The 22330-nt window shown below is 37.8% G+C and overlaps 1 protein-coding gene across 2 annotated transcripts in view; it reads right to left on the reverse strand.

Annotated features, from left to right (window-relative positions):
• Positions 1-773: 773 nt before the first annotated feature.
• NLGN4X (neuroligin 4 X-linked) overlaps positions 774-22330 on the reverse strand; it is a 127938-nt gene continuing 106381 nt past the window's right edge. For both annotated transcript variants that reach the window (XM_065633979.1, XM_065633969.1), the window contains 3 exons: positions 13108-13293; positions 10481-11270; positions 774-1623 (listed from right to left, as the gene is read on the reverse strand). In XM_065633979.1, coding sequence (XP_065490051.1) covers positions 774-1623; positions 10481-11270; positions 13108-13293 — 1826 coding nt within the window. The remainder of the gene's footprint in view (positions 1624-10480; positions 11271-13107; positions 13294-22330) is intronic.

Consider the following 22330-nt stretch of genomic DNA (forward strand, 5'->3'; position numbering starts at 1 on the left):
GTCACAACCGAATGCACAATCTTTCTAAAAGCTCTTTTCAAACTGAAAACATCAATAAAAGCTTCTTTTTTTCTTTTGTTTGTTTGTTTTTAAACTCACAGCTATGTACATTTTTACAAAGTTTCTTTAAATATAGTTCAGGCTGGCAAATCATCTCTTTGCACAGAACTATACGTATTTTACTGCATAGTCAGTCCTCCTCTTTTTTTTTTCATTTTTTTTTTTAATAATAAAATTCTGTTTCCCCCATCTGGATTACAGCTTCATATGCTGGGTAAAAGCCCATGGTGATGTCTTTGTTTTAACAAGGGCCATTCATGGTATGGCACATAAAGAATTTTTTAATTATTTTATTTATTAAAAAAACCAAAACAAAACACCTGTACAGTCACTGGCTCTGTGTTCCAGAAGACTCTGCTTTTCTTGTTACACTCAAAACACCATTTTAAGTGACGACTCCTGGCCTCAACTTTCAATCAAAGTGGCTGATATCTTAAAGCAGTATCGTAACAGCAATGTACACTTTTCACATTTCACAGGGTTTGTAGGTGATCTTTAACATCAGCGAGTTTCTGTGGAAAGGATCAGTAAGAAAATAATGACTGTCCTTCTCTTTTACTTTTTATGTTAGATTTTGACAAGGTGTTCAACGGATGGTATCATAACTTTTTCCTCTTCTTTTTTCTTTTTTTTTCTTTTTACATTTTTGTTTGTTTGTTTTTGTTTTTTCTTTCTTCCAAGTGGCTTGTGAGGGTTGAGGGGGAAGGGCTGAGCTATACCCTAGTGGTCGAATGTCCATGGGGCAAATTTGTACTGTTTTGTCCTCCACTGAAGGTGTTGAAAGTATGCAAAGGCTGCATTCCTGTTAATGTATTTGGAATCATGGTTATGGTGTTGGGTGTCATTAGCGGGATGTCATCTGGGGATCTTCTCAAAGTAAGCGTGTAGTCAGGAGGACAGGTTAGTCTCAGTGTGTCATGGGCCTGCAGCGATTCACACTCGTGGTCATGTTCTAGCTGTTTCATCTGCAATGACATAATCTCTTCATTTTGTATGTGTGCAATATCGTTGGTTGTGTTCCTCTGGGGGCTGGGGCGCCTGTGAGTCTCGTGACGCCGCTTGTCCTTCTTGTAATATAACGCAGCAAAAGCTAAAATATTAAGGAAAAGCAAGGATGCCCCCACAGCAATGGTGACACTCAGCTCCGTGGAGTAATCTCGTTTGTTTTCTATCAGAACTGTCGTATCCTCTGGAGCTGTTTTATGGGTGTCTTTTGAATGTTTGGGGTTGTTGGCAGGTGTCATTGCTGGGCGTTTTGTGGCTGGCCACAATTTACCAGGAGAACGTCGTGTTACATAAGGAAATGATGTCATGTCAGGAGGGGGGACCTTTGTTGTTGTGGAAACATACTGAAATATTTCATTCAGGTTGTGAAGGTGCGGTACAAGCTCCAACCAGAAAGCAACTTTTGTTGCTCGGTAGTGATCACGAACTCGGGGTTTCAGGCCAATATGCAGATAAAGCTGGTCTTTGGGATTGTATTTGGACCAGGCTACTTCTTCAAAGCGGTTGGGTTTTGTGTGGATGAACTTTGTGTCCTGTGGAACAGGCTGGTTTGGATCTCTAAAAAATAAAAACAGGCGATATTATAGTAATTTAAAAACAAAAACAAAAGCAAAAAGAAAAAAATCCCACCTTTGTCCTTTAGTTAATGGTATATCCAGTAACTAATGTAACCTAAAACCAGAAGCCAAGAAAACCCTCCCAAGCTTAACAACAGATCACAGAATCACAGAATCATAGAATGGTTAGGGTTGGAAGGGACCTCTGGAGATTATCTAGTCCAACCCATCTGCTAAAGCAGGCTCATCTAGAGAAGATCGCACAGGAATGTGTCCAGGCAGGTCTTGAAAGTCTCCAGAGAGGGAGACTCCACAACCTCTCTGGGCAGCCTGTTCCAGTGCTCTGGCACCCTCAAAGAAGTTTCTCCTCATATTCGATGGAACTTCCTATGCTTCAGCCTGTGCCCATTGCCCCTCATCCTATCATTGGGCACCACTGAAAGAAGTCTGGTCCTGTCCTCTTGACACCCATCCTTGAGATATTTATAAACATGGATGAGATTGCCTCTCAGTCTTCTCCAGGCTGAACAGACCCAGCTCTCTCAGTCTCTCCTCATAAGAAATATGCTTCAGACTCCTAATCATCTTTGTAGCCTACCACTGGACTCCCTCCAGTAATTCCTTGCCTTTATTAAACTCGGGAGCCCAGAACTGGACACAGTACTCCAGATGCAGTCTCACCTGGGCAGAGTAGAGGCGGAGGAGAACCTCCCTCGACCTGATCATACTCTTCTTAATGCACCCCAGGATACCATTGGCCTTCTTGGCCACAAGGGCACACTTTTGACTCATGGTCAACCTATTGCTGACCAGAATTCCCAAGTCCTTCTACTGCAGTGCTGCTTTCCAGCAGGTCCACCCCTAACCTGTATTGGTGCCTGAGGTTATTCCTCCCCAGGTGCAGGACCCTACACTTGCCCTTGTTGAACTTCATCAGTTTCTTCCCTGCCCAGTCCTCCAGCCTGTCCAGGTCTCAGTGAAGGGCAGCACAGCCTTCTGGTGTGTCAGCCCTTCCTCCCAGTTTGGTATCATCAGCAAACTTGCTGAGGGTGCACTCAGTCTCTTAATCGAGGTCATTGATGAACAGGTTGAACAGAACTGGACCTAATACTGACCCCTGGGAAACCCCACTTAACTACAGGCCTCCAACCAGGATCTGCACTGTTGATCACAACCCTCTGAGCTTTGCCATCTAACCAGTTCATGATTCGTCTCACTGTGCATAAATTAACAGATGTAAATAAACAAAGGAAAAATTACTTACTGTACAGTGCATCTCAGACACTATAATACTTTTTTACATGAAAATGAAGAAAGGATCGTGTTGCAGCTTCCAAAATCTCATGTGAGGTTCTGTGACTCAGTATCACACGCCAAAGCTGTCTTAGAGAGGTATTAACTACCTTTCCCTGTAGTAGAAGTGTAGGTTCAGCTCTTCTCAAGGTTTGGCATTAACTTTCTCATTTAAGGCACCACTACTCCCACTGCTGTAAGTAGTAAATATGGACATCTAATACCTGTGGGTATGTTGTAATTCTATGTGACCATAACAATTTATACTAGCTGTGTATATTACATAAAAAACTTCAAAACATAAAGTAGCAGGGCTAATACATGTAACTGGGGACTATTTCTCTTTGTGTTCCTTTACTGAGCTATTATTCCCCCTTCATTCAAATATCTACTTTAGAGAAAAGCTTTTGATGTACTTATATGTCGCAAAACTTTACACCATTTGCATTATGAAAATACTACTTGAAAGTTCCATGTGCTCATTGCTACTAAATAACTACGTTTAATGGCTGTAGAATGGTGATCCTTCATTCTGTCCCAGTGTGCAGGGATGAGAAATATATTAGCTGAGAGCAACAAGTTTTACAGTAGTTAAGTAGTAGTAGAGATGAGAGTAATACATTGTTGAGAGATAATTTAAAAACTGGTAACCTAGTATTTAATTGAAATGATGCTTTTCCTATCTTTTTTTTTCCTCTTATAGGTTCAGATTAAAGACAAACCAATGGCACAAAAGGCATTTAAATAGGGTCAATGTTATGTATCTTTATAATTTTAGTAAACCTTATGTAAATGTGACTTCTTTGCATGAAAAAATACAGAAATTTAAAATTACTGAGTTCAATATTCTGTTGTGCATGAGTTTGAATCCTCTTTCACATCAAAACGTATTTTCTGAGCCTTTGTGATACATTATAGCAAAAGTACATGATTCATTTTCTGTGCATTACTCTAAGAACTTTCCATTCTCCTTTCCATTCCCATATGCATTACTTTATTTCCTGTGAAAATGATTCAAATATTTTCCTTTTATTCCAATATACTGTTATGTATGTTACGGGAATACCAAGACCCACTGCTACTGATTTTAAAGCATCTTAGTTTTTTTCTTTTTCCATTTTCAAAAGCTCATGGACATGATTGCCTACTTTAGCATTCCTTTGCTGTTTATAAAGAGCTATTCCTTAGTTCTTAAACCAGACTGGTAATTTGACTTAAATAATATCATGATTCTTCTATTCATCTGTTTATCTGAAAAAAATTATTTTACCTTTTTTGAGTGGAAGAAAGATTTTTTTTTTCTATGTAATTTTGGTACTTTGGTTTACTTACACTTATAGTTTTAGGTGTTTGTTGTTGTTGTTTTGTTTGGTTTATACATATATATTTTTTTTTTTACTGTATCAAATCTTTCACATCTCAGTAAGATATAAACTACAGGTTTCAGAACTGTGGTTATTTCATCTGCCTGTCTATCTATCTATCTATCTATCTAACTATCTATCTATCTATTTTTCATTTTATGTAGTAATAGTTAGCCAAATTGTGTTAATTCTAAACAAAAAGATAATTGTTTAGTAATTATTTACCCTAGTTGAAGCTAAAGGAGTAATGCCGACTTCAAAGTAGTACAGCGGCAGGTGTATGCTGCTATTTTGAGGGATTGTAACATGCATTCAAGAAAGAAATAAAAGTATTCATTTTGTACTTTAAGAACAGAGTGAAAGACTTGGCAAATCCAGAGGAGAAGATATTGGCCCAATTCAGTATATCTGGTACTACAGTACTTTGGAGTTCAAGACATAAATTCGAAAGAAAATTAAAAATCAGCAAGATTATAAAAATGCAAAACATTTGTCTTGTCAGAAACTCAAAATCCTGCAAGAGTGACAGCACATCTTGTGCTCTCCTCACTTGTTGCTCACTTTCGCAGCAGAAAAGACTCTGGGAAAGTTCCTACAGAAGATGTAGAAATGAAGTTTGCTCACATAAATTAGTTGCAATTGATACATAGCACAGAAGATGAAGATGAGCACTCATTTCAATAAGCCAAGCTGGATATGCAGTTCTTTCATTTTTTTTTTAATGGCCCTATAAAAGTGACAGCAGAGGACGATTTTAGCAAGTAAATATATATATATATATATATACATACTTTTTTCTTTTTTTTTTTTAAATTAGCATTCCCTTTCCCTACGAACAGGCTACAAAACAAGTAAATATAAACCTCCCTTTCCTTTCTCTCTCTTCCATTCTCTACCTTTATCCCTCCTTTTTAACAATATTTATTAGGAATAGCCAATTATGCTGCCAACTCCTCCAAACACAAGAGAGAAAATTACATTACATGAGGCTAGTCTTGTATTTCAGGATTTGTTTACATGGGCATGTGGGCACGAAGCTGTTTTTTGAAACAAGAAACAGAAAAAAAATCAGCCAGCCCTACAAACAAGTCATTTTTTTTACTGAGGCTGTCAGAATTCTACCATTGGATGATAGATATCTTGTTCAGTTTTGGTTTTGCTTTTGTTTTTTTCACAAGAAAATGCAATACCTAAGTCTAGGCTAAATAGAGGATCTAACAATGCATTCATCTTGGTTTTACAGATTAATGATAAATTTACCACAAATATTCAGTTGGTATAAATAAGATATTTACTTTCCTATGCCCTCCTCTCGTGTACACTGGAGGCAATCCATAAAATCATAAAGTTACAACTTGTGACACGCTAAGTCTTTTTCTTGGGAAGTTGGGCAGTTTATTGTATTATGAACACTTTCCCAGTATTATAGATAGGCATAAAATAGAGATATAACATATATACAATCATTTGTCCTGTTGAATCAGATGTTTGACAACACTTTTGATCTGTTACTTTAAGTTCAAATTTCCTTCGGCTTTTTTAGCCTCTCACATCACCTTTGTGTTTCTGGACATTCTTGAGGCTCAAGTGTGGAGCTACAGAACAAAAGGCTGCTAGGAAACCTTCCTTTAAAAATGTACTGCAAGCATGCTGATAAAAATATAATCTCAATAATATATTTTCATTTCTGTACTTCTTCCAGTAATGGCTCTCATAGAGACTAGATAACTTGTTTCCCAATCCTCCTACTTGTCAGGGAGGCTTTTTTTTTCTTCATCGTATTGCTAAAACAAAATCGATGATTTTTGTTGTTCGTTTTGCTCTCTGATTTTTTTATTTTCTCCACCTTTAGAATTCAATATAAACAGCTTCTCCATCAAAATATTCCCCTGTTATGAAAAGCCTGAGCTTGCCTTCATATGATGGAGGACCATATGAACGTCTTTCTTGTCTTATCTAAAGTATTTCTTTATTAATGTGCAGAATCATGATTTCAGCTATCACTTTTTTGTCCTCACTTTCAGTCTGCACTGATTTTACTCAATTTAACATGTTGCTGCTTATAGATTTTTTTTTCCTCAGGTGATAGAAAGTAAATGTGTCTGCAATGAATGCTGACTGAAGAGCAACACATGTTCTTGTTCACAAGGTGAATTAGTAGCTGACGTGAAGGGAAATGAGGGAACAGAGTATTTCATATCTGCTAATAGTGGCACAGGAAGAATGATGGGGAATCTTAAGAAGTTTTCTCTTATCCTCTATTCCATATAGCATGTTGAAATACCATTAATCTTTTAACTACTTCTGCAATAGCAGTAACTATCACTCAGGACAGTGGAACCATTAGCGTTAATGCACTTAAAGTGTTTTATTCTTGTGTCTTTCTCTAACTTTATTGGAGAGTAAAATATCTTAACAGTTACATACTGAGTCTGTCTCCAAGACACTGAAAGGCCTCTTGATCATTTGTTTTCTTTGAGTAGTCCTCTTTTTTCCATATGAAAAAAAACCTGCATGGCATTTCTTCATGTTTCCACTAACTTTTCATGTTGTCACAATATTAATAATGGTACAACCATTCCTGTCTGAAGCACTGGTACACAAGTATATTTCCCCTTACTTCCTTTCCTCGTTTATCACCATCATGTCCCACTGTTGCCATGCTTCCGGTCACCTACTATTACTACTAAGGAAAGCAAACCGTAAGTCCACTGTTTTGTTCGACTAATGCAGATTGGCCATTGGAGACAGTTATTCTTTCAGACAAAAACATCAAAAAGAAATGCAACAGCCTCATAAAGGAGTTCACAGACAACTGATCTGAAAATGCACTTTAATCATTGTAAATTTAAGTGTGTCTTCCATTAGAAAGCCAAAGTGAACATAAAATGCAGACATCCTAAAAAAGTTAGGTTTTTGCTTCTGAATCAATGGTAGTAAAATAATCCCAGAGTATTTATCTGAATCACAAAGAAAACAAGGATACATCCTTTAGGCCTTTATCTTTCCCACCACCAGCCTAGGTAGAACTGGATGAATGGGAGCGAAAACAAAGTACTGTAACTCCTCAAAAGAGAGTAGTTTTCAGAAACCTGATAGAAGCCTCTAATGAGAGGCTTTGTATCTGCTTTATGAAACTTCAAATTCTTCTTCACAAGAGTGTAGCTGGCAGAGTATCTGTGAAGGACTGGCACATAACCCCTCATGTTCTTCACTCTCCTCCTGCTGATCTCTCTGCAAAGGTTGTAACATGGCCTTAACTAACAGAACATTTGAGCATCTAAAATTACCATTACAGTTAAGATAGTACTACTGGCAGCAGACTGAAGCTTAAAGTGTACCTCTTAATGAAGCTCTCACATATAATTTTTCGCATAGTGGAAGCCAAAGCCATATTTTCATGTCATTTTTGTATTCTAAATGTAGTTTGTCACACCTATTCTGTAACAAATTGCTTTCCTATTTCTAAGGCATGTAAAAAACATAGTTTTGAAATGGCCAAAATGAGTGTTAAGGAAAAAAAAAGTCATAGCACAGTAGAAAATGGGAGGATTAGCAAAACGTAGCTTCCAGGTATGCATTTCAAGCACAATCCGTTTGCCATTAAACAGTCACTTTTTGTCGCCTCCTATTTGCTGGCTTCAGTAACTGACTTCAAAGTAAAACACAATAAAAACACCATGCCTTGTGCTGTGTCTTTGACACCTAGTGATTTTACAGGACTGACCTACCCAGCCTTGACAGTAGGCTCATTAAACAATGTGTGTTTTTTATCAGTGGGTGGCATGTCAGTTAAAAGCCCAGCACAGTCCATCAGAATGGTGCTCCACCTGAGCCATAATTGTACAATAAATACCTGGATGAAGCCTCTGTGGGAGAGTCATCAAGACTGGAAAAGTCTCAGAGACATTAAAATTAGATAAATAAATCTGCAATTTTAATGTTCAAAGCTCACCTACAGGGAAATGTGGAATAATAAAATCTTGCAGTTAACAGATTTTTCGTATGTGTTACCATAGGTACAAACACTAAGAAAGCCGAGTTCTAACAGAATAAGGATGGAGAAAAATAATCAAAAGGGTGGAAAAAAAATCCCAAACAAAGCCCCCAACAACAGAGTCTTGAACCATATCATTCTTTTTGAGAGCTGGAGGACCTGAGTGGGCACATGGATTCCAGATCGCATGTGGAAGGGTGGAGAGGAGAATGGTTACCCCAGATATGTGCCTGTTTATCTAAGCTTGAAGTGCTACAACCTTCCCTTTTCTGTTGGAAGCACCAGAGGTGCAGAGCAAATATAATCTTAAAATACTATTTTCCTCCAAGTATTCTCTTGTACTGTCCAGAATAGTTAATCATTGTTCCTATAAATGAAGACAAAAAAACCCCAACAAAACAAAACAAAACAAACAAAGCCCCTCCCAAACAACAAGGTAATGCTTCTTGTGTTGCTCTTTTCCTTTCCTTTTAAAAACTGAAGTTTTACAGCTAGAGGTCATTTTTGATGACACATATTTCAGACTGTCTCTAAAGGGCCAAGTTTGTAAGAAGATATAACCCATTCCTGTCTCATCAACAATGGCGAAGTCTCAGAAAGGACTAATAGCTCTCCCAAAGCACCTGTTGTGCCTTTAGGTGTAGCAAGACAATGGGTTAATTACCAGAGAACTGGGTGATGCATGCATAGCCTGCTGAAATTAGTTTTCAAGTAGCAACAGCTGGAAAGTGCTTGCAGTAACGAGTAATGGTGGCAGCTGGGGCTCTGAGAAGCTCCTGTCAGCCTCAAAAAATTGCTTGAATACGACTACAGGGAATAGTCATAAAGTAATTGTAAATAATGAGACTGTGGAGTTCTTGTATGTCCGTAATAACTACAATGATGTATATTTGTGAGGATCTGAAGTCCTCTATATATATGCGGCACTTCATCTATAAAAATAAAGACAGACCGATGCTATAATATCTTTTTGAGCGTGTGGTACAGCCAGCATACGGCATTCTCTGTCCATAAACAAAGCTTTCATCCTGAAGTTTGTCCATCCCAGTACTGATGACTTCTTGTTGCCAAATACATCTAAATATTCCATTTGCTATTGTTGCAGTACTGTGGGATTTCTGCATGCAAAGTATCTGATTGTCTAAAATGCAATGCAACAAAAGCTTTCTTTTTGCCTTGCAAATTGACCTGAAGCATTTGGTTTTTACTCAATTAATGTTCGAGATATCTCTCTCCCTTGAACATCATTTGGATTCATTAAATGCTGCAAGAGCTACTGAAGCCTCTGAGTGTTTCACACTAGGCATTTCTGATTTTTTCTTATATAGCTGCACACCATTCACTGCGGTGCAGTAAAGCTGCAGTTTCTAGAGCCCAATCCTGCCATTAAACATGCATTGGAAAGATTTACAGCCCCTTTGTGCCACAAGTATCTTTGTTTTAATTCAGTATGGAAGACTCAAGGTTAACAAAAAAAGCCCTTGCTGCTCAAGAAAAAACCTGCAATCCTCTTTAAAGGAATATTATAGGAAGAAGACAGAAATTATTAATAGCATTCACATTAAGCTGCTTTGAGGGTTCTTTCCTTCATGTTTACAGCTCTATTTCAGCAAAACATTTATGTCTTTATTTTGTTTCATAAGCAGAATTAATTTAAATTTTTAACCTTCTCAAAGCAAAATTTATATCTGAGTCTCTTCTTCATTCCAGTCAAGTACTTATTATTGCCATTATAGCCCTCAGAGGGAAAAATCTTTCCAGTGTCTGCCTATCTGTTCCAATTCCTCCCTGAGTTCCCATCCTTGTGAAGGTCATTAAAAACAAAACTTCCTTTCTTTTGTAGCAGATAAGTGCTATCTGCCCGACAGATCCTTCTTCGAGTAGCAGACATGTTGCCTCTGATTTTTCAGCATCTCAGTGAGCCGCTTTTTCTCTGAGACATGCTTTGTCTTAATAATTGCCCTATTTTTTGAATCAAAAATACAGTGCATTATTATTCTCACTGAGCTACTGAAAGAAAATAGTTTGAGGGAACACACTAATTAAAGATCTATTAAATATGAATAAGCCCCAGTTACCTTCTCTCTTACGCAAATAATGCTGTAATACTACTGCAAGATCAGGGTTTGAAGCCCCTGCTATGGGAACCTGACTATTTTAGAAGTTTGTTATTGACAAAAAGGAATGCTGGAAGTCAAACTTACCCAGTTTTGGCGAAGTTTGTCCAGTACGTCATAACCACTGCACTGAGCATGACATCATTCTTGGAAAAGTTGCAGTTGAACAGTTCTGTGGGGCCAATCATAGGAATCCCAAACACATAGGGGACTTCATCACCATGAGCTGAGTCAGCCCAGCTGGGTTTCATTTCACTTTGGCAATGGTGATAAAATGCATAGAAATATGTTGGAGATCCATACTGAGCATGCAGGTCAGCAGTAGCGACAGCCGGGGCAACCCATTGGTGGTCTGTAAAAAGAGCAACCAGGGTCTTCCGTCGGGTTTCAGGGTTTTCTTTGTCTGCCCAGTCGGTGTACATGAATTTAATGGTCTCTCGCAGTGTATCTTTCCCTTCTGGATAACCATATAGATTGTCCACAAAATTGGAGACGGAAAAGTCAAAATCATTGGGGGAAACACCATCTTCATTGTCTACAATGCCGTCCACAAATTTTAAACCTTCCCCTTGATTCACGCCCAGCATTATATCATAGTTAAGGAATTCTCCTTGCTCCATAAGAATCTGAGGGTCATCTGGAATCACGTCTCCATCTATCACAGGCCCAAAGGCAATGTGGTACGTGGCTGGAGTGATGGTCTGTTGAATGAGTTCTTTGTAATTCTTATTCCGAAGACATTCAACCAAATCAGTGGTATCCAGCATGTCACAGCCCACTTTGTCTGCCAATATCCGAGTGTACTTGGCAGGCTGGTAGTTCACTGCCCAGCTGGACAGGGCTGTTCCACTCTGTATGATTGCCTTTTGGAACAAACCTGCAGGTGAAAATGGTTTAAATGCAAATCCAATTATATATTTTTAAAAATATATTTAAAAAAATAAAAGCAGCTTTCACGAAATAAAGAAAACTTTGATTATAAAAAAACTAAAGGATGCATATACCTAAATTGCAAGTCAATTTCCATATATTCTACTGACTGCTCCCTTTTTATAGTATCTCTAATAGGCTACTAATTAAAATCTCTCTCGTTCTTGGTGTTCACACACACAAAGGTTTCGAGTTACAGTTTCAAGAACAAAACTCCTGCTTGTACTGCATTTTTCTTGCATCTTTAATGGAAGTCCCCTGGTTTTAGCACAGTGGTATTCCTGTAAAAATTTCTTTAAGGGAGTTGCAGCTACAAGCAATCATATCCTCTTCACCATGTAAATGACTCTCATAAATATGCTCTTCAGTATTTTAAAGGTCAAATGAAAATCACACACTTTCATTTCCTTCACAGAAGCAAAGCATCATATAATTCGGAAAAATCTGCTCTGCTAAAATCAGTTTAATAGGCTTGAGTCTTCTACTCTTACATCATTTTTTGTTTACTCTCTTAAATAAATTGTGTGTGTGTGCATGTTAGTACTGCCTGCATGTTAAATTAAAATATTTTACATATTCTGGAAGAGAGTAAGATGAGATTCATTAGTTCTTTCTGGTTCTTTTATATGTACTAATATAAACAGAGATGAAAGACCAAGTCTGAAGAAATTCTTTGTGTTACCAGAGCACTTAAAACCAACTGAAGCTTACTGGTGAATCTGCCCCATCTGTTTTTTCCTGGTAAGATCACTAAAATGGCCTATTTCATACTTAAACTAAAACGCCTGGTACTCTTCTGCACCTGGTTTCTACTGTCAAGTTCTTAAAATGTCAAAGACAGCAACAGCTACAAAAACATTTGAAGACCTTGGGAAAACCTGGCTGTGGTCGATATACCTTTGTGATGATTGCTTACTATACACGCTACAAAATTTCAGTGCTGTGATTAGTTAAGATTTTCATGGTTCCATCTGCTGGATTTTGGCATGGCTTACTCAATATGCTGCAGCCTATTTGTATCAGTAGACTAAATTGTCAGGCATAATTCTATGTATTCCCAAATAGGGAGCGTTTACGAGCAGTCCTGAGGCAACTGTTTGCTAGGGCTTAGCCTTCTGCCATAGATTTCTACCTGTTTTGATGAGAAAGAAGTAGGATGGACTTATAAATACTATACAAATTTTGTTCTTGTCTTCTTTTATAAATTCTCTGTAGATTTGGTCTTATCATCATTAATAATTATGATTCAATACTGGTGTTGTACATTCTTGTCTTTTTTTTTTTTTTTTTTAAACGGTGAGGTGCTGAGGGTATAAATCCCACAAGTCAAACACCAAAATCTTAAGAACTCTATGTGGCATCACGCAGTATTTGTAGAGAGTTAAATACATTTTTAAATAAGGTTATGTTATTATTAAGTAAGGAAAGCATTTAAATACAAGCTGAAAGTGCAGAGAAGAGTGTGTAAAAAATGAAAAAGGTCACTGCCTTTTTCCATTTTAATTAGAGCAAATTCTTTGATAGAAGAGCCAGTGGAAACTGTTGATAAAGCTAAAAAAGTGTACTGCCCATGGCATTTGTTGCATGAAATTTCTCCTATAATGGCATTTAATTTTTCATTAAAAATATTTATATTGTCTAATACAAATCCAGAGGAGTAGATAGTAGGTATTTTACAAAAATTACAGACCTCATGTAATTCTAATTCAGCCTATCTGTCATGGCCATTTTTGTTACATTATATTGTATTTAAAAAAAAAATGTTTTGCTCAGAAGATTGTTACCTTCTGAATAGTGAGAGAGTGTCAGGAGGCTGACACAGGAAGCTCCTGCCCCAGATCCAAAAATAGTAACTCTTTTTGGGTCTCCTCCAAAAGATCCAATATTTTCTTCAATCCAACGTAAAGCTTGGATTTGGTCAAGCAATCCATAGTTGCCTTTTGCAGCTTGGTCTCCAGTACTTAAAAAACCTATAAGGCAAAAAAAAGATAATTTTAGTTCACCGGATACAGAATTAGCTATAGGGAATATTCAAAACATATCTTCCCATCTTTTCATCTTCTGTGTTGTGTTTTTTTTTTTTTTTTTTTAAAGGTCACAGTCCTAGTTAAATGTCTCCAGTGCAGGCAGTGGAAATCATTCTGTAGGCTGCTTGGTTTTGCTTTATTTTCCTCTACTGAAGAGGTCACATTTGTGAAAAATCATTATTTCTTTTTTTTGAAAGAACTCTTTATCAATGCAACAATAGAGACTGAAAATTTTAAACATTTGATAATCCTATGTAAGTGAGGTACAAAAACTTAGGAAATAATCTTTGTTCAAAGAAGTGAGATACCCAGTCTTCCTCTGAGAACAAGGCTCTCTAACACATTAATTTAAATCCTACTTGCAATGAACCAAAATTGTTCCTGAACTACACAGCTCTAAATTATTGTACTTGTGATATGGATAGACATACTCAGAAACAGGAAAAGAAGGATGAAGAAAATAGTAAAAGTAACAGGAAAAAGTCCTAGGAAAAAATTACTCTCCAGTTTCACAGAGGATATTTATTAGGAAGATAGCAGGTAAATCCTCAGCAATTCAGCCTTTGCTTGGGAGATTTTATCTGAACAAATCAGGTTTTGTCTCTTTCCTTAGAAATTGCAGGGAAAGCCACATTGCTATTTTTTGTTCCTGTACTGTGGTTATCAAATTTTACAAACAAAGCATGACACGTTTGCTGCTTGTCTTGCAACTGAGAACAAAGTGACTGAAAGACTAGGACTGAGATTATTTTTGTTTTTTTGAAACCAGCTAAGGTGAAACATTGCAGTTATCTGTGCTGCCTATTAAGACCTCGTGCTACATCCAAGTTACCACATCAAGACATGTACTCACACTCTTCCTTTTAACTCCCACAGACCTTTTCCTGTCAGACAACTGGAAGTCAGAAGTCTATTAGAAATACTTTACAGCATATGGAAATTTTCAGATGGACATCACTGATTTAGGCACCACTGACAGCTGCTTATCAAGACAAAACAAGGAAACCACTTGGCTGGTGTTTCCCAGCTAATGAGTTCAGACAAATTTGCCAGAAGAGGGCCCCAGGACTCAGGAGATCTGGCATCCTGGAGCAGTCTGAGATGAGACAGTCTGGAATCTTGAGCCACCTTAGCCTGCTGTGACAAGACCTTCACACTCCTATGAAGGACTGCAAGGAAAGCCTGAGGTCTCTAGGGTAAAAAAGGCCTAGCAGTACATTTCACCTGCTTTGGCAAAGAGGAACAGCTCTCTTTGCACTGTCTGTAAATTATATTTTTTCAGTGAGAGGAAGAATGAAAATTCACAAGCTGGAAGGGATTCACAATATGAAGGAAGCGGAAGAGAAGGAAAGGCAAGAGAAGAAATCAGATGTGTCAGACATTCAGACCTGTATTTACATAGTGTTTTCTATGGTTAAATTCCTACAATGAGATGCAAAACCAAGTCTCAAAGTTTAAAAGCAAGATCACATAAAGAATGAACTCTAAATACAGAATGCTGTATGGCCTACATTATGCTGGCATATATTTCTGTATGAAAGGTTAGGCATGATGGAATAGAATGTATTACCTTGCACCCAAATGAATCTTTCTCAAATTTAATTATTAATTTTTAATAGGAATTTAATGTCGGCAAGTGTCTGATGAGTCCCTGTATTTTTCATAAAACAGTTGCTTCAGTTGTAGTAATACAAATCATATCCTTATTGCTAAATAGCATTTGATATGGCTTTCTCATAAAAGAGTCTTTAATAATGGCAAGAACAGTAGTTAGAATAACAGTAACCTCTTCTTTTTTAGCTTCTATACCAATTGGAAAAAACAAACAAACAAACAATTAATTCATAATTGCCTCAATTTTTTAACAGATGTGTTTTTTCTCTTTTTCACATGCCTTTATTATCTTTTTAGGCATGTCAAAGAAAGAATAACCCACTTGCAGGTTCTGTTGCTGCAGCTCACTGCAATGTTCTGTAATATTCAATAATTAAGCCTTTATTAAATCAGAACTATGACCTCTTTGGGAGAAAGTGACTGTTGTAACCTTTAATGTAGCATGGTAATTAATATTCAGAGCCTAAACAAATTTTAGCTGTTCCAGCAGCATTAAGCTAAAGCTGGTTGATCTTTGTGATTTTGAATTGTTTCCAAATGTACTAAAAGGTGACTAAGTAAAACTGCATTCAGTGAATATCTGATGTTAGACAAATGAAGATTTTTTTTTTCCACAGTTCTCTCTGATTCTCTTTAATTGTAAGAACAAATTTTCTTAATTTAAAAACTAATCATCATGGTAAAGTGTCAGCCCCACATGACTCAATTCATAAATCTGTCTTTTCTTGATGAGGGTGTATTTTTTTTCATGCTCTGAATACCAGACCAAAATATTTGTTCAAAGACATTTCAAGAAATTTGGGCAAGGAGTAACTCTTTGTCCAGAAATATACAACATTAAGAGATTTACTTTTTTCTTCTGTGACCACAGGGAAGGTTTCAGAATAGTATCCTCATGTGTCACTCTAAAATGCTTAGGGAGCAGGAATGCAGCTTTTTACTGAGATGAGGATTTATACTCTGTGTCTTTTATGTAGATATTTTTAAGTGAAGCTAAGAATATTTCCTATGTTATGGCTTGACATAATTAGAACGACATTCTTTGATCTGAAAATCCCTATGTTGGGGTTTTGATAGAACCTAGAAGTTCTCACTAACCTAATGCAATGCAAGAAGGAATGGCAATAGTTGAATATGGAAAACAAAGAGCTTTTTTTTTTCTTTTCTACGTAATGATACAGAAAGGTATTAACAGTAATATTCAGTCCTTGACTTAACAAATCTGTCCTCCCTTAAATAATTATTTGAAAGGGTGACCACATGACTCTCCCACTGCAAAATGCCATAAACAGCAATGGTTGAAAAAGAGGAATGTGAGTGTATCCCATCTGTGTTGAGTGAAATACCGCAAATTGCCTTAGGGGATATTTGCTCCAAACCTATTGTGCCAGAGGGAAGGATGACCACGAGCTAAACTGAGTAGTAACCAGGGAATCAGAGTCATCTGAAGCAAAGGTCACCTTGCAAAAAAGGCAAAAGAAACATGACAATTTGTAAAAGCAGATAGAGGGAGATGGGAAGAGGGCAGCAGCTGGACATGATTTGACATTGCAAGAAGTGGCCACCGACATGGCAAACTCCCTCCAGCCTGGACAGAGCACCCTCCTGTGGGGTGCCTGCACCCACCCAAGGGCTGTCCATGTGGGCTGGCACACACCTCTTGGTGTGTGTGGGGCCTTGTGGGATGTTTTTCTCCCTCTGTGGGCTGGTGGGTGGCCGAGAGTGGCAGGAGCTTGCCTGATACTGGAGCAACCATATGTCCCAAATTGAGAATGGGAAAACTCCCAGTGGGGTTGCTGGTGACCCATGCAGCCTGGGGGTGGCTTAGTGCATACCTAGCTCTGTGCGTTTTTGTGTGTGATTAGAAAACTTTGGGATTAGTTATAAAAGGATGTTTAGAAATTTGCAACTGTTTACTAACCTTTCTTAAATGTCCGATATTGTAGTTTATCTTTTGTATTGCTGATACAGATCCCGAAAGTATAGCTCACTAACTGCTGGTTAGTTACATGTCATTAATAAATTAATAAACTCCTTTGATACTGATTTGATTTAAACCACAAGAATCGAGCAGATTTCCCTATGACAATTTTTTCTTTACAAATAAATAAAAATGCATACTTTTATAAGAAGAAATCCAAAGTATTCTTAATTTGTTTTCCTGTATTGCTCGTAATTAATCTTGCATCTGATTTTTTTCTATGTTATTTCATATAGAGAAAATTAATGGTTCTTTAAATTGAGTTTTCTAAAGTAATAGTTTTATTTATTTTTCTCCAATTTTATTAAGGGAACCATTCTAGATGAATGCTTTAGTTTTAATCTACTAGATTAGCTACAGTCAAGAAGCAAGAAGACTAACAAGGAAATTACTGGGAATTTTCCTTTTCCACAGCCTTTAAAAATGAATGAACTCATAAGCTACATGCTATCATTTGCACTGTTTTAATAATGCAGTGAAGACTAAGCTACACACAGAACTCGTTTAGATCCCACTTATTCATGAGGAAATCCCTAGGTCTTTCTCTATAGTTCATTTTCTCACTACGCCATGGCAATCTTACTGAGAGACTAAACAAATCCTAACAAGCCGGTGGTGATACTACCTCTTTACTACTAAAATGTAATGTGGGAACCCACAGTGACAAATAGCAGGGGCCAATACCTAAAAATCCTCCCAGGTAGTTTACTTCTGTTCACCTCCAGCCTTATTTTGTGGCTGGAGGCCTTCTCTACATTAGCATGCCATGTAGATCTGCAATGGTGAGTCCAGAACAGAATAGTCGGAACTTATGTCCACACTGTTCACGTTTCATGTACTGTTTTTTACTAGGGCCTAACTCTTGTCTAGTCCCATGGGCTGAATGAATGACCACTGGTAGACATTGCACATAAAGTGAAACACATCTTCCAGCTAAGGTTCACGTGGAGGGGTCCAGGCCATGCTTTACAGAACCTCTCTGCAATGTGAAACAATATGCGAGGGAGTGGTGACAATGCTGAAGTTTTCTGTGGAAATGCACTCTTGATCCAACCACAGAATTTCAATTTGCAAGAAGCAGGCTCAGGTGTAGTAGCATTTCAGCTATGGACCCTGTCCAGATAAGCAAGTAACTCAGTAGGCTGCTTAACAACTATAAAGCATTGCACTTATCACAGAATCACAGAATCACAGAATGTTAGGGATTGGAAGGGACCTCGAAAGATCATCTAGTCCAATCCCCCTGCCGGAGCAGGAACACCTAGGTGAGGTTACACAGGAAGGCGTCCAGGCGGGTTTTGAATGTCTCCAGAGAAGGAGAATCCATAACCTCCCTGGGCAGCCTGTTCCAGTGTTCCGTCACCCTCACTGAGAAGAAGTTTCTTCTCAAATTTAAGTGGAACCTCTTGTGTTCCAGCTTGAACCCATTACCCCTTGTCTTACTGTTGGTTGTCACCGAGAAGAGCCTGGCTCTATCCTCATGACACCCACCCTTTATATATTTATAAACATTGATGAGGTCACCTCTCAGTCTCCTCTTCTCCAAGCTAAAGAGACCCAGCTCCCTCAGCCTTTCCTCATAAGGGAGATGCTCCACTCCCTTAATCATCTTTGTGGCCCTGCGCTGGACTCTCTCCAGCAGTTCCCTGTCCTTCTTGAACTGAGGGGCCCAGAACTGGACACAATATTCCAGATGAGGTCTCACCAGGGCAGAGTAGAGGGGAAGGAGAACCTCTCTCGACCTACTAACCACCCCGCTTCTAATACACCCCAGGATGCCATTGGCCTTCTTGGCCACAAGGGCACAGTGCTGGCTCATGGTCATCCTGCTGTCCACCAGGTCCCTTTCCCCTACACTGCTCTCTAATAGGTCATTCCCCAACCTGTACTGGAACCTGGGGTTGTTCCTGCCCAGATGCAAGACTCTACATTTCCCCTTGTTATATTTCATTAAATTTTTCCCTGCCCAACTCTCCAGCCTGTCCAGATCTCGCTGGATGGCAGCACAGCCTTCTGGCGTGTCAGCCACTCCTCCCAGCTTGGTGTCATCAGCAAACTTGCTGATAGTACACTCAATTCCCTTATCCAAGTCATTGATGAATATATTGAATAGTATGGGTCCCAGAACTGACCCTTGAGGCACTCCACTAGATACAGGCCTCCAAACAGACTCTGCCCCACTGATCATGACTCTCTGGCTTCTCTCCTTCAGCCAGTTTGCAGTCCACCTCACTACCCGATCATCCAGTCCACAGTTCCTCAGTTTTGCCGTGAGGATGCTGTGGGAGACGGTGTCAAATGCTTTGCTGAAGTCAAGGTAGATCACATCCACCGCTCTGCCATTGTCAATCCACCTTGTTACGTCTTCATAAAAGGCTATGAGGTTGGTCAAACACGGCTTCCCCTTGGTGAAGCCATGTTGACTGTCCCTGATGACCCTCTTATCCTTGATATGTATTAAGATGGCACCAAGGATAAGGTGTTCCATCACTTTCCCAGGAAAGTGATGGAACTAAATGGAACTTACACTAAATGGAACTTATACTAAATATGATGTTGGAATATAGTCTATCCTACTACTTTGACGAAAGTATTTTCAACTGAAAGTTATGCGGTGATTTATAGGCATTGAATAGATAGTTTGAAGAGAATAACATGAATACATCAAGAAGAACATCAATCATAACTGAAATCTTTGTGTCATGTAGAGCTCCAGATCAGAAGAGATACGGAAGGATGTATGGATCACTGTTAACTTTAGCCACATAAAAACTCTGCATCTTAGCTAGTATTTTTTGTACTAACCTGATAACTACTGTGGAGAGACAAAAAAATCCCCCCAAACCTCCAAAAATAGCTTCAGCTTTTTACACATCTAGCTTTAGATTGGTTGATTTCCCATTAAAGTATTTTTCTCTTGCTGTAGAAAACAGAAAAATGTAGATGACCATCTTAGACCTGATGCCTACCTTTTAGGCAAGTTTACGTTAAGTCAGTCCGTACTTGGAAAATAAAGTCATCTCTAGTACTGATGGCTCCCGTTGTTCAGGACAGATAGACTGGCAGGACAGACTCTGCTCTGTCTGCTATTGAGATGAAAAAAATTGAATGACTCCACTAACTTCACTCCAGCTTTCCTGGATTTAACCATTAGAAGATGAAGAGGAATTTGTTTTTATTTGAGGACATGTTTCATTGCTGTTTTTTGCTCTGAGGTAGCTCTGTAGAAAACGGGAGGTTTTATCTTTCAGGAAGTACTTACCCAGCCATTGTCACGAATACTAAATTCATTTTTAAAAGAACAGAAAAAATAATTAGAACACATATACTTAGGAAAAAATAAAGGCAAAGAAAAAACCAACCAAACCAAACAAATAAAAAAAAAAAGAAGTTAAATACAGTAGATCATGACCTGAGTACTATGGCTTCAGCCTTTGAGATAAATACAATCACCAAAATAACTGCAATCTTGTAGCGATTTGTATTTATTTTATTCCTATGTGCTGATTTCTCATTCTTTTCAAATTACTAAAAATATAAAATACTGTGACAACTTCCTTCCTTCCTCCCTCCCTCCCTTCTTCTCTTTCTGTTTATTTCCTCTCAAAGCAGTGGAAGCAGGGGACTAGACAGTGAGCTACACTTCTCCTTTCAGACTTTTTTCCACTGCTTCCTTATTTATCCTTTCCACATTGGCTAGCAGTGACATCTGAATTCTTATAGCAACACCAGGTCTAAAGAGAAGCTTGTATAACAAAGGCATGTGTGATGGAAGTAAGTTGCCTGTTCTATGTGAAGAGTTGAACAGCGGTAACAACAATCAAAACCACTTGTACTACATTATATTTTTGAAAAATATTTACTTTGTTTCTTCTACTTTCTCAGTTTAAATGTGATCTGATATATGCTCATGTAACACTAATCTTAAATTTTTCCATTTGGTATGCATAGTTACATGGGTGCAAACATTATTCTCTGTAGTCCATGCCAGGCTGCAACAGACTGTAAGTTATTAGAAACTTAAGGGAAAGCTAGAAAAACTAAAAATGCAAAAGATTCCACTGTCGTGATTTCTTGCAGTGGGATACTTCAGTAACTTTTGTCAAAAGTAACAAACAAACAAATAAAATAAAAATATTTTCTTTGCTCAAGGAAGAATATTTTGCAGTACTCTAGTACTACTCTAGTAGCTCTTAGGACAGGTTTTTGGTTTTGGTTTTGTGTTTCCTAAATTTATACTGCAGTAGAGAGTATAAAATCTTCCAGTTGAAACTGACAAGGTTGATATGGTGTGTGAAAGCCAATATTTGCTTACTGGTTCAAAATAGTATCAAAATTTGCAGATACAGTTTGGTACTGGTAAATTGCATGGACTTTAAGATTTAAATAAAACCACAAAGCAGAAAGCTAACTAGTTATATTTTTTTATCTTTTCCTTTTTAAGGGGAAAAATATAAATAATGAAAGTTTAAACCTCATTCTATCATGCATTTTAGTAGCTACTACAATCGATTTTAAAAGTGCTTCTTGAAATGAGGCACACTCTTCACCTCAAATGAAGTACTTTTTCTTCCACTTCTGTCCTGCACAGTTTTTCTTAAAAATAAAATGTTTAATATCTGAGACACAGCTCTTATGTAAAAACTAATGCTAAACTTAATAAGACACATTGTACAACCAAGATATCACAATAAATTAATTATCAGGAAATTTGTACAAAATCAACAAACAAGTGCAGTTTGATTTATTTGTCTCCTCCTTTTAAAGCCTCTGCTGTATCATCTGGCTTCACATTTGTTTCATCCTTATGCCTCTTCATGATTGCTGCCCACATCTGTATAGCCTACTACAATTTGTTTGTCAGGCAAAATTTTCACAAATAAAATTGATTTGTACCACATCTGATCAGAAATATGCCATAAGCGGTATAAACAAGATACAAGAGACTATGCTTCAAAACATAGTCATGTCATTTTTGTTTTCATTTGTGAAATGCCAGAGCAGGGCCTTTTTAAAACAAAGAGCAAACAGCAAGCGAATAGTAGTCTCTTCATATTTTCTAATAGCTTTTGTCTGTAGATATCACATTTACCACTATAAAAGTGTACCTGCTGAACTCAAATGTTGAAAGTGTTCAAATGTGAAATGAAATCCACTGGGGATTACTGAGTACATGGAGACCAGAGTTGGTTCAGGAAGTCCCTGAGATATAAATAGTGGGAGGACAGAGGAGTATTAGAGGGAACTATTATATAAGTTTGTCCTATATTCACTCTTCCCTAACCATCCCCAAACATCCCCAGCAGTGTTTGGGGACAGGATGCTTGGCTGGATGTTGTTTTGGTTGTAATCAGTGTAACTACAAATTCCTTTCCTTTTCACTAT

This window comes from Caloenas nicobarica, chromosome 1, assembly GCF_036013445.1.
Source record: "Caloenas nicobarica isolate bCalNic1 chromosome 1, bCalNic1.hap1, whole genome shotgun sequence".
Lineage (NCBI taxonomy): Eukaryota > Metazoa > Chordata > Aves > Columbiformes > Columbidae > Caloenas > Caloenas nicobarica.